The sequence below is a fragment of the Anolis carolinensis genome, chromosome 3 (assembly GCF_035594765.1).
Source record: "Anolis carolinensis isolate JA03-04 chromosome 3, rAnoCar3.1.pri, whole genome shotgun sequence".
NCBI classification, from domain to species: domain Eukaryota; kingdom Metazoa; phylum Chordata; class Lepidosauria; order Squamata; family Dactyloidae; genus Anolis; species Anolis carolinensis.
Genome location: NC_085843.1, coordinates 285,906,926 through 285,920,848, shown reverse-complemented (window position 1 = coordinate 285,920,848; position 13,923 = coordinate 285,906,926). Strand labels below are relative to the sequence as shown.

Genomic DNA, 13,923 nt, shown 5'->3' with positions numbered 1-13,923 from the left:
GGAGTCGAAGATCTTGCCTGCATCTGCCCGGTGCTCTCCATCATGAAGTTCATCCAGAGTCCCTCATAGATGGCTTGGACTGGATGACCTTTGGGTTCCCTTTCAAGTCTAGTGTGCCATGTAAACACACAAGGTGTCTAGCAAGAAAGTATCTGGAAATCCCTTTGACGCCTCTCCTTTCCTGTTCTGGAAGTGTCCCAACGCTTCCAAAAGAACAGGGTGGATCCCGCAAGGGATGTGTCATGAAGCGAGAGAACACATCGGAGTTGGGGGTGCACTTTGTTCCAGGGAAAAACACAACTTGGGGCGACTGATATTGCCTTTAATCCCACACCTTTTACACCATTACACCCAGTCAAAGCAAGGTCCTTTCCCCACCTTTCCTCAGAAGTATGGGATTGCAAAAGAACCGTCACAGCATTGTAATTTTTTTTCCTGTTTTGTGGCTGCAATTTTTCATTTGGGAAAGCAAAGCACTGGAGGGACGGCAAAGTCGAACGAAACCACCAGGCGGAGCTGGAGAGGCGCTGGTTTAAATAGAGCGGCCGGACTGGCCCGAAAGCCAGTTCTCCAGGTCGGCTTCTGGGTCCAGCAGCATCAACTTGCTCTGAAATCCCTCGGATTACAAAAAGGAGAGCAGAGAAGAGAAGGATCTCTCCACGGCTTCAGCTCTCGAAGGACCAAGCGCCCTTCCTTCCTCCATCCATCCTTTCCAGAAGCTCCTTTGCCTTGTTGTTGCTCTTCTCGTGGAGACACGATGGCCAGCGGTGGTCTTCAGATGCTGGGCTTCCTCCTGGCCTTCATCGGCTGGATCGGCATCATCGTCAGCACCGCCATGCCCCAGTGGAAGATCAACTCCTATGCCGGGGACAACCTCATCACGGCCCAAGCCATCTACGAGGGACTCTGGATGAACTGCGTGACGCAGAGCACCGGGCAGATGCAGTGCAAGGTCTTCGACTCCCTCCTCAAGCTGCCAGGTAGGACTCCAAAATACGTTCAGGGTGGTGATAGTGATGGTGATGATGGCAGGCTGCTTTGGAGTTGGATATATTGATATCTAAAGATTTGGATAGACCAGGAATGGGCAAACTTGGTCCCTCCAGGTGTTTTGGACTTCAACTCCCACCATTCCTAACAGCCGGTAGGCTGTTAGGAATGGTGGGAGTTGAAGTCCAAAACACCTGGAGGGACCAAGTTTGACTGCCTGGGATAGACCTACATCATGATAGACCTACATCATGAAGTCCAAAACACCTGGAGGGCCCAAGTTTGACCATGCCTGGGGTAGACCTACATCATGATAGACCTACATCATGAGATAGACCTACGTCATGAAGTCCAAAACACCTGGAGGGCCCAAGTTTGCCCATGCCTGGGATAGACCTACATCATGATAGACCTACATTATGAGATAGACCTACATCATGAAGTCCAAAATACCTGGAGGACCCAAGTTTGCCCATGCCTGGGATAGACCTACATCATGATAGACCTACATCATGAAGTCCAAAACACCCAGAGGGCCCAAGTTTGCCCATGCCTGGGGTAGACCTTCATCATGATAGACATACATCATGAGATAGACCTACATCATGAAGTCCAAAACACCTGGAGGGCCCAGGTTTACCCATGACCTACATCATGAGATGTCATGGAGATGGGACCCAAGTCTAACACAACATTCAGTGACGTTTCATAGGATGCTATATATGGGTCAAGTCTGGTCAGGACCAGAATCTGGTCCGGATTGGGTGTTTACTCCATATTCAGATATATATGTACATCACATGAGAGCTTGGATGTGGGATCCAGGTCTAAATGCAGTGTCAGATTCCAGTGTTTGAGATTCCAGGGGTTTTCACATTTTTAGATATCTGCAATTGCGGACATCATGAGGTGTCTTGGCGACGGGACACAAATCTAAACTCAAAATTAATTTAAGTGTCATATACTCATACAGGTCAAGTCTCCCTTTTCCAAAATTACCTGGGACTAGAAGTATTTTGTAATACTTGTTTTTGGACATATGTCAATAATGAGATATATGGAGATGGGACCCAAGTTGAAACATAAAATTCAATGATGTTTTATAGTCAACAGAATCCAGATTTTGGGTTGTATTTACATACCTCATGAGATTTACGTACCTTGGAGATGGAAACCAAAATTCTGGCCACGAACCTCATGAGATATCTTGGACATGGAAACCAAGTCCAAACCCAAAATTAATATATGTTTCATAGACACTTTATTAGAGGTTGAGTGTTCATTGTCAGAAACAGTTGGGACCAGTCATGTTTGGTGTCTTGGAACTTGGTTTTTTTGGGAGTACGTATTTGTCTAAACACAACATTCATGTATGTTTGATGGACACCTAATGATGAGTCAAGTATTTCTTATCCAAAATGCTTGGGACAGGAAGTGTTTTGGGTTTTTTCCATTGTCAAATACTTGTATTTGCCTCTATGTACATAATGAGTTGGGCTCCAAGTCTAAACACAAAATTCATATATGTGTAAGGATGCCTTATTATGGGTTGAGTATTCCTTATCCAGAATTCTTAGGGCCAGACTTGTTTAGGGTTTTCAAATACATTTTCAAATACTGTAGTTGTACATGTAAATCTTTGAAATATCTTGGAGATGGGATCGAAGTCTAAACACAAAATTCATGTGTGTTTCACAGACACTTTATTACAGGTCAAGTATTCCTTATTCAAAATCCTTATGACCAGAAGTGTTTGGGATATTTCACATTTTACAATACCTGTATTTGTCTATGTGTGTCTTTGAGATCGGACTCAGGTTTAAACTATCTCTGAAACATACAAAATTCATGCAAAGACAGAGTATTCCTTATCTGAAATGGTTTGGACCAGATATGTTTGGAGTTTTAGATCTTTTCCCCCAATTTTGGAATACCTGCATTGGTGTTTAGGTACATCATGAGATATCTTAGAGATTGGACACAACATACATCAAAATTCATGTAAATTTCATAGACAGGCACCTTATATGGGTGAAATATTCCTTATCCAAAATTCTTAGGATTTGGAATACATGTTTTTGAGTACGCACACATAATGAGAAATTTTGGATGTGGGATCAGTCTCTAAACACAAAATCATTTTTTGTTTCGGAGACACTTTACAACAAGTTGAGTATCGGCTTGCTGTGAGTTTTCCGGGCTGTATGGCCATGTTCCAGAAGCATTATCTCCTGGTGTTTTGCCCACATCTATGGCAGGCATCCTCAGAGTTGTGAGGTCTGTTGGAAACTTTACACCTCTGAGGATGTCTGCCATAGATGTGGGTGAAACATCAGGAGAGAATGGTTCTGGGACATGGGCATACAGCCCTGAAAACCCACAGCAACCTGGTGATTCTGGCCATGAAAACCTTCGACAACAGGTTGAGTATTCCTTTTCCGAAATGTTTAGGACCAGAGTTGTTCGGTATTAAATTTTTTGGATTTCCTGTACAGTAGAGTCTCACTTATCCAACATAAACAGGCCGGCAGAATGTTGGCTAAGCAAAAATGTTGGATAATAAGGAGGGATTAAGGAAAAGCCTATTAAACATCACATTATGCTATGATTTTACAAATCAAGCACCAAAACATCATGTTTTACAGCAAATGGACAGAAAAAGCAGTTCAATACATGGTAATGTTATGTAGTAATTGCAGTAGAGTCTCGCTTATCCAACCTTCGCTTATCCAACGTTCTGTGTTATCCAATGCAGTTTGCCTTTTGTAATCAATGTTTTTGTAGTCAATATTTTCAATACATTGTGATGTTTTGGTGCCAAATTCGTAAATACAGTAATTCCCGTGTATTGAACTGCTTTTTCTGCTATATAGGTTGGGTGTCCCTTATCTAAAGCGCTTCGGATCAGAAGTCTTTGACAAGGGTTTCAAAATCTGAACAAATCCCAAACACCTCTGGCCCCAAGCATTTTGGATACTGAATGCACAACCTGCATACCTGTACATACATAATGAGATACTTTGGAGATAGAAACTGAGTCTGAACACAAAATTCATGAGCATATGATATGCACATAGCCTGGAGGTAATGGTGTGTGTGTGTGTGTGTGTGTGTGTGTGTGTGTGTGTGTGTGTGTGTATGTATGTGTGTGTATATATATATATATATATATATATATATATATATATATATATATTATTGTAAACAATTTAGTACATACAGTAGAGTCTCACTTATCCAACACTCGCTTATCCAACGTTCTGGATTATCCAACGCATTTTTGTAGTCAATGCTTTCATTATATCGTGATATTTTGGTGCTAAATTCATAAATACAGTAATTACTATATAGCATTACTGTGTACTGAACTACTTTTTCTGACAAATTTGTTGTCTAACATGATGTTTTGGTGCTTAATTTGTAAAATCATAACTTAATTTGATGTTTAATAGGGTTATCCTTAATTCCTCATTATCCAACATATTCGCTTATCCAACGTTCTGCCGGCCCGTTTATGTTGGATAAGTGAGACTCTACTGTAATGAAATTTGGATATACTAAAACATCAGAAAGCAAAGGGACCGCTCTCCCAGTCACCCATATGGAAAATTTGGGGTTTTGGAGCATTTTGGATTATGTGTTGTCAGAGGCTTTCATGGCCAGAATCACTGGGTTGCTGTGAGTTTTCCAGGCTGTCTGGCCACGTTCCAGAAGCATTCTGTTTTGACGTTTCACCCACATCTGTGGCAGGCATCCTCAGAGGTTGGGAGGTCTGTTGGAAACTGGGCAAAGTGGGGTTTATATATCCGTGGAATAAGCTCCAGTGTCGGAGAAAGAACTCTTGCCTTTTGGAGGCTAATGTGAATGTTGCAATTGGCCAATGGCCACCTTGATTGGCATTGAATGGCCTTGCAGCTTCAAAGCCTGGCTGCTTCCAGCCTGGGGGAGGGGATCCTTTGTTGGCATATTATTGGAGAACACAGAAATGCTGGACCACTCTGACAACCACCATGTCAGACGACACAGAGAAGCCACTGAAATCCACACGAAGCAGTTGGATAATTTCAACAGAAAGAAGGAAACCATGAAAATGAACACAATCTGGCTCCCAGTATTTTTTTTTTAAAAAAAAAAACCCTCTAAAATCAGGACTGTAAATAAAGAACAATACTCAGAAAACAGCATTATTTCATACAGGAAACAATCAGCGCTGGCTAACACCTTCCAGCCAAGATTCCCTCAGGCAGGAAGCAGCCAGGCTTTGAAGCTGCAAGGCCATTAAATTTTAATCAAGGTGTCCAATTGCAATATCCATACTTTTCCTCCAACAGGCAAGAGCTATTTCTCCCACGCTGGACATCAACCCCATTAGGCTAGTTTCCAACAGACCTCACAACCTCTGAGGATGCCTGCCATAGATGTGGGCGAAACGTCAGGAGAGAATACTTCTGGAACATGGCCACACAGCCCGAAAGACATACAACAACCCTGTGATCCCGGCCATGAAAGCCTTCGACATCAGGAGAGAATGCTTCTGGAACATGGTCAGACAGCCTGGAAAACTCACAGCAACTCAGTGATTCCAGCCATGAAAGCCTTCAACAACACAAAGAAAAACAACAGTTTGACAAGCCCTGGGATGAAAAAAAAAACCAATACAGGCAGCTTAAAGTTTATTCTTTGTTCTGCCATTTAGGCCTTCTAAATATCTGTGTAAAATTGTGTTGCCACACAACCACCCTCAGAGGGAGGCCACTGCAAGAGCCCATTTTGCAAATGTGTGGATGTGAGGCTCGGGCTGTGGCGCAGGCTGGAGAGTAGCTGCAATGAATCACTGCAATGAATCACTCTGACCAGGAGGTCATGAGTTGGAGGCCCGCTCGGAGCCTATGTTTGTCTGTCTTTGTTCTATGTTTAAAAGGCATTGAATGTTTGCCTTTATGTGTGCAATGTGATCTGCCCTGAGTCCCCTTCAGGGTGAGAAAGAAGGGCGGAATATAAATGCTGCAAATAAATAAATAAATAAATAAATAAATAAATAAATAAATAAATAAATGTGAGTTTGCAGAAACCCAGAGCCCAAATCTATGTATGGCAACCCAATGGAGAAATTTCTGTCTGATTTCCTTACTGAGCCACGTCGGGAGAGACAATTCGCATTCTGAAAGCAAATTTGGTTCGGGTTGCTCTGCAAGATCTGGCTTGATTTGTATCTGCGTCTTCTAGGGTGGAACCACTAATTAATTATGGTGATACTTTTTTTTTTCTATTTCCAGCGTTGCTTTGGTTTTAAGGGAGTGGGCGCATGAGTTGCACATGAGTTGCAATGCACAGGGCTCCTTCTCCTGCGCAAAATGCCTCTGCAACGAAGAGTTCTGTGCATTCCCAAACTCCTAATTGTGCACATCTGAATTGTTCGGACCTTATGGATGGGTTTCGCTTTGAAATCAAGAAATTCAGTGCTCAGTTTCGGGAATGCATCACATGAGCAGGGTGCATCTCCGCATTGTAGAACTACTTTAACTGCTTTGTCTCAATGTTATGGAGTTGTAGTTTGGCCCTTTTTTTGGCAGAGATGACCAAAGACCTTGTCAAACTTCAACTCCCAGACTTCCATAGCATTGGGTTGTTGTGTGTTTTCCAGGCTGTCTGGCCATGTTCCAGAAGTATTCTCTCCTGACATTTCGCCCACATCTATGGCAGGCATGAGATACCTCACAACCTCTGAGGATGCCTGCCATAGATGTGGGAAAAACGTCAGGAGAGAATGCTTCAGGAAGGTGGTCACAAAGCCCGGAAAACACACAACAACCCTGTGATTCCAGCCATGAAAGCCTTCGACAACACATACCATAGCATTAAGCCAGGACAGTTAAAGTGGTGTCAAGCTGCATTCATCCTACAGTGTAGACACATCCTAAGAAGTGCTGGGAATAGTTGCTGAAAAAAACTAGTTTCAAACTGGAAATTCCCAATTTCTAATGCAAATGACTTTAATATTTACCAGGCATTGAAATAGGGGCAACATCTAGGATTATGTTTCAGTTGCAAACCTGTAATTCCCAATTTGTATATTTATATTACATGCAATATTACTAATAATATTGCAATATAGTCATATATATATATATATATACTAGCTGTGCCCGGCCACGCGTTGCTGTGGCAAAGTGGTGGTGGTATTGGTTAAAAATTGTTGTGTAATTTTTATTTGACGTTATTTGCATTTTTTTATTAAATTTTATTTTAAGTTATATTTTTATTTATTATATTTTATTATTTTCTTGTATTATTTTTAGTTATTTTCTGTTATTATAGTATTTTATTGTATTAATTTTTTAGTGTTTTTTATTATTTTTTATTGGGTTGCTAGGAGACCAAGTTGGAGGAGCTTAGCCTTCTAACTGGCAGCAATTGGATAAAAGCAATTATTCCTCTCTCTCCAATTAGGGCTTTATTTTTCTTTTCTTTTTGTTGTATCAACCTAGAGGCATGGATGATGGGTTGTGTTGTCAAATTTTGAGGTTGGGGGGCCTGTAGTTTTGTTGTTTTGTGGGTCGCCGTGATGCCATCACTCTTTTATATATATAGATTCAAAGGAAGTATAATAATAAGGGGTGTGAGAACAAGGATGTTTGTGAAGTGAACTGGGCTCGGGCTATGGTGCAGGCTGGAGAGCAGCTGCAATTAACTGCAATGAATCACTCTGATCAGGAGGTCATGAGTTCGAGGCCGCTCGGAGCCTATGTTTGTCTGTCTTTGTTCTATGTTTAAAAGGCATTGAATGTTTGCCTTTATGTGTGCAATGTGATCCGCCCTGAGTCCCCTTCGGGGTGAGAAAGAAGGGTGGAATATAAATGTCGCTAATAAATAAATAAATAAATAAATAAATAAATAATTTTAATACTTACCAGCCACTGAAATAGGGGCGACATCTAGGGTTATGTCTTATTTGCAAAAACTCATTTGTGTTCAAATACTTGGATTCACCATCACAGCCCAGTTTTCATGGGCAAATTTGGAAGTAACCAAAAGAGTGTAGCATAGTGTGTGTAGGGGATCATGGGAGCTGTAGTCCCACAAAGGAGCTTTCCCTGGCACTCAGAGAGTGTGCCATGCAGACAAACAGATTATATAAGGCAAGGCTGTGTTCGTGCTGGGGATGAAACTGGTGCAGAGGCTTTTCTGGTTAGGCAGGCTTGGCAGAGATAGGAGCTTTCAGTAGGACTGAGGCTGTGCTTTCTAGAATTGAAATAATAATAATAATAATAATAATAATAATAATAATAATAATAATAATAATACTTGGGTGCCGTGCCAAAAGATCTCAGCCAGCATTTGGAAACAAAAGACATTGACAAAATTACGATCTGCCAACTGCAAAAGGCCACCCTACTGGGATCTGCACGCATCATCCAAAAATACATCACACAGTCCTAGACACTTGGGAAGTGTTCGACTTGTGATTTTGTGATATGAAGTCCAGCATATCTATCTTGTTTGCTGTGCCATACAATGATATTGTGTCAATAATAATACTTTATTTATATACTGCTCTATCTTCCCGAGAGGACTCAGAGCTGTTTCCAACATGAACATGAAAACATTCAATTGTCAAAAAACACCATGCAACAAAGTTAAACACAGTAAACATAAACATAATAAACCACATCATAAGACAGAACCAAAACAATTCTATTAAAAACAGACATAAAATTGCAAATCAATATACTCCGTCAAGGATTCAAATGCATGTTCAAATAAATGATGGATGATGATGATGATGATGATGATGATGATGATGATGATGATGATGATGATGATGATGATGGCAATTCAATTTGGATGGTCACATTTCAGCATTAGGACATTTTTCTAACGCAGGGTCTTAATGGCTGGTCTACACTGCCATATAATCCACATTACCAAATCAGATAATCCAGACTATCAGCTTTGAACTGGATTGTATGAGTCTACGCTGCCATAGAATCCAGTTCAAATCAGATAATCTGGATTTTATACGGTAGTGTAGAAGGGATCTAATAATCTTTTATCTGGACCTATTCTAACTTTGATGTAGATATGTCTAGTATCTACACCTCTAGAATGAATCCACTTTGACTCCACTTGAATTACCATGACTCAACGCAATGGATTCCTGGGTCTTTCCAAGGTCTTTCACCTTCTCTGCCAATGATTGCTGGTGCCTCACAAAACTACAAATCCCAGGATTCCATAGCAAGGATCCATGGCAGTGGATGTGGTCTCAAACTGGATTAATTCTGTAGTGCAGAGGCACTTTGATCTTCGGGTACATCTACACTGCAGAATGAAATGAATGGCTTTAATTGCCATGGCTCCATGCTATGGAATCCTAGGATTTGTAGTTCAGTGAGGAGGAACCATCAATCTTTGGCATAGAAGGAGAAAAACCTTGGAAAACTACAGCTCCCAGGATTCCATCTCATTGAGCCATTCTACAGTGGAGATGCACCTTCAGACTTTTTATTTATCTATTTATTTATTTACAGCATTTATATTCCGCCCTTCTCACCCCAAAGGGGACTCAGGGCGGATCACATTACACAGATAGGCAAACATTCAATGCCTTTTAACATAGAACAAAGACAAGACAAACATAGGCTCCGAGCGGGCCTCGAACTCATGACCTCCTGGTCAGAGTGATTCATTGCAGTGATTCATTGCAGCTGCTCTCCAGCCTGCGTCACAGCCCGAGCCCAATTTTATATCAAATTGGGACTGTTGGAGGCAATCTTCCATATATATAAATGAGTGATGGCATCACGGCGACCAACAAAACAACAAAACTACAAGCTCCCCAACCTCGAAATTTGACAAGTCATCATCCACGCCTCTAGGTTGATACAACAAAAAGAAAAGAAAAATAAAGTCCTAATTAGAGGGAAAAGAATAATTGTTTTTATCCAATTGCTGCCAGTTAGAGGACTAATCTCTGCCCACTTGGTCTCCTAGCAACCAACTCAGCACCGGGGACAGGCAGACTTAGGCCTCACTTAGGCTTCTTCCACAGATTATCTAATTTGCACTGGATTATATGGCAGTGTAGACTCAAGGCCCTTCCACACAGCTATACAACCCATTTATAATCTTATATTATCTGCTTTGAACTGGATTATCTTGACTCCACACTACCATATAATCCACTTCAGTGGGCATTTTATACAGCTGTGAAGAAGGGGCCTCATATAATCTAGTGACATATAAATCAATAAAAACAAACCATAGAATCAACCCGCAGCTTGCAAAGCAAACTTTTACAACTTGAGGCTGCTCAAGGTGAGGCTCCCATGGCTGAGAAGGCCACTTTGGGAACAGAAGGAGAATGTGGAGTGATCCAGTTTGCACAATTAGACGTTTGGAATTTGGCAAGGTTCTCCAGACTGTGTTTTCATGCTGTTCCTAGAAAGAATGAAGCGGTCGGATGGCTGGTCTTGTTTACCCCAAGAAGGGAACAGAGGCTTTTTTATATATATGCTCTCCCGCTCTTGGCTACTCAAGCGAGACTAATTTGGAGACACACCAATATACGGATGAAAGGGTGTGTGTGTGTGTTTGTGGTATTCTCTGTGGATTTCCTGCCACATTCATGACCCTTCTGTGCCCACACTCCCCCTTGGCTTCCAGAATACAGCAAAACATGTCTGGAAATGGGATTAGCTGCGCATACTGACCCCGAAAAGGGAGCCACGGGTGAAGGCATCCCTTCGCGCATCTCCGCTATAGAATTAATGCAGTTTGACACCACTCTAACTGCCATGGCTCAATGCCATGAGATCTTGGGACTTGTAGTTTGGTGAGCATTCTTTGGCAGAGAAGGCGACATATCTTGGAAAACTATAGTTTACAGGATCACATAGCATTGAATGGTAGCAGTGTCACGTTGCATTAATTCTATGGCATGGATGCACTCTTTGGATGTGTCCACACTGGAGAATTTTAGCAGTTTGCTACCACATTAACCACCACATCTATCGAGATGTATAGTTTGAATCAGAGAGTTCTGGCGCCAGAACAAACCCCAAATCCCAGGATTCCACAAGAAACTCTAAATCCCAGGATTCAATACTATGCGGCCTAAATAAACACTGTATCTACACTGCCATATAATCTAGTATCTGATCCCAGCTAATCTGCTTTAAACAAGTCTACACTGCCATATCATCCAGTTTAAAGCAGGTAACTGTATGATATGGCGGTGTAGATGGGGCCAAAGTGGTGTTGAACTGCATTCATTCTGCAGTTTGAACAACCTTGGTTGATTAGAAAATCCATTTTGGTTTTGGTCATCCAGGAATACATCTACACTGTGGATAGATGCAGCTTGACGTCACTTCAACTGCCATGGCTCAATGCTATGGAATGCTGGGATCTGTAGTCTGCATTCTTTGGCAGAGAAGTCTTGAGACTTTGTGAAACTACAACTCTCAAGATTCCATAGCATGGCAGTTCAAACACATTCATTCTACCCTGAGTTTAGTGGAGTTGGTCCATCAGAAGAGGAGGAAGAGTGGCAGTTGAAGTGGTATTGAACTGCATTCATTCTACAATGTAGATGCAAGGTTGTTGTGTGTTTTCCGGGCTGTCTGGCCAGGTTCAAGAAGCATTCTCTCCTGACGTTTCGCCCACATCTATGGCAGGCATCCTCAGAGGTTGTGAGGTATATGGAGAAACTAAGCAAGGAAGGTTTATATAATATACTAGCTGTGCCTGGCCACGCATTGCTGTGGCAAAGTGGTGGTGGTATTGGTTAAAAATTGTTGTGTAATTTTTATTTGACGTTATTTGTATTTTTTTAATTAATTTTATTCTAAGTTATCTTTTTATTTATTATATTTTATGATTTTCTTGCATTATTTTTAGTTATTTTTGTTATGGTATTTTATTGTATTAATTTTTTAGTGTTTTTAATTATTTTTTAGTGTTTTTTATTATTTTTTATTGGGTTGCTAGGAAACCAAGTTGGAGGAGCTTAGCCTTCTAACTGGCAGCAATTGGATAAAAGCAATTATTCCTCTCTCTCTAATTAGGACTTTATTTTTCTTTTCTTTTTGTTGTATCAGCCTAGAGGCGTGGATGATGGGTTGTGTTGTCAAATTTCTAGGTTGGGGGGCCTGTAGTTTTGTTGTTTTGTGGGTCGCCGTGATGCCATCACTCTTTTATATATATAGATATAACATAACTAATATAATATAACCAGTTTGAGGGTGCATCTGCACTGTAGAATGGCTCAATGCGATGGAATCCTGGGAGATGTAGTCTTCCAAGTTTTTTCTCCTTCCATGCCAATGACTGATGGTTCCTCACCAAACTACAAATCCCAGGATTCCATAGCATGGTGCCATGGCAGTTAAACTGGAGTCAAACTGCATTCATTCTGCAGTGTAGATGTAGCCAAGGATCAAAGTGCCTCTACACTACAAAATTAATCCAGGATATATAAACCTTCCTTGCTTAGTTTCTCCATATACCTCACAACCTCTGAGGATGCCTGCCATAGATGTGGGTGAAACGTCAGGAGAGAATGCTTTTGGAACACGGCCATACAGCAACGCTGTGATCCCAGCCATGAAAGCCTTCGACAACACAACGTAGATGCCCCCCAGAAAGGCACTTTGCTCCTGCTCAGGGGCTATGTCTTGTGATTCTCGTTATCTCCATGCATTGAGGGCTGTGTTTTGGCACCGGGATGAAAGCCTCCAAGGCTGAGCTCTCATTAAGGCCTATTCCCGGCGGAGTCCGGCTGCTCAGCTATTCCGAGGGCGTCAAAAAGTATCTCCCGTCTGTAGTTGGAGCCATAATCTGATTAGGAGCCTGGTTTCACAGTTTCCTGCTGGGCCCAGTCGGGACCAGTAAGCCAGCTCAGTGGATGGATGCTTAATGGTGGACACATGCAAGGGTTAGAAATGTCCGCGCAGCATGCCGAAAAGCCAACCTCCCCGTTGCCCAAGGCTGCAAAACAAAGTGAAAACAAAACTGCCAAGGTGCAACTTGAGCATCAGTTTTGCTCTTTCTTCTAGCACCTGAATATTGAGGATTTGGGGAAATTTATGGAAAGGACTTATAATTTGGGTTGATGGCACGGATTGTAACATTTCCTGGCTGCATGAGAGACCACGAGTGCATCAACGCTTCAGCTTGACTCCATTGAAGTGCCATGGCTCAACCCTGGGAGTTGTAGTTTGGAGAAGCACCATCGCTTCTTGGCAGAGAAGGCAAAAGACCTTGCAAAACCACAACTCTCAAGATTCCATAGCATTGAGCCATGCCAGTTAAAGTGGTGCCAAACTGCACACATTCTACAGTGCAGATCGTCCTATGGTCATGTTTTGACTATAGCTCCAGCCATGCCAACTGTTGAAAGAATCTACTCTGGGTTTTAGTCTGAACTTTAAAGAAGCTGCCCAAGGTTCACTGGATTAGTACTCTGGACTGCTCTTTTAAAGTTCAGAGTAGAATCCGGAGCAGGTTTCCAACCCCTATCAATAAACTCAAGTGGATTGTACTGATGTCCTGGGTAGATGTTATTTGTTTCTGTGGCTTTCCTTTTCTTTTGTTGCCTCCGATGGGACATCTTCACTCCAACAGTTGCAATTCTACTCCTTGGCAGCTGAAGGATTTTTTGTGACTTTTCTTTTGACATCATGCTCTAAAGCAGCAGCAAATTCCACCTCCTAATTTATATATTATTATTATTATTATTATTATTATTATTTCTTCGTACAGATAACAAAACAATACACTGCAAACCTTTGCCATCTAAATGATAACACAAAAACTGATTACAAACTTTATGGCTGGGATACAGGTTCCAATTGTGATTCCCTTTACCATATATCTTAATTAATTACCCCTTTAAACCCCCCCCCCCCATCCTCTTCCAACCCCCCTCCC

General features: G+C 41.7%; 1 protein-coding gene across 1 annotated transcript in view; it reads left to right on the top strand.

Annotated features, from left to right (window-relative positions):
* The first annotated feature begins 552 nt into the window (after nt 1–552).
* The window catches only part of cldn1 (claudin 1), a 45,609-nt gene continuing 32,238 nt past the window's right edge, over nt 553–13,923 (top strand). The window contains exon 1 of the mRNA XM_062976938.1: nt 553–980. Within this exon, the coding sequence (XP_062833008.1) occupies nt 758–980 (223 nt within the window). The 5' untranslated portion in view covers nt 553–757. The remainder of the gene's footprint in view (nt 981–13,923) is intronic.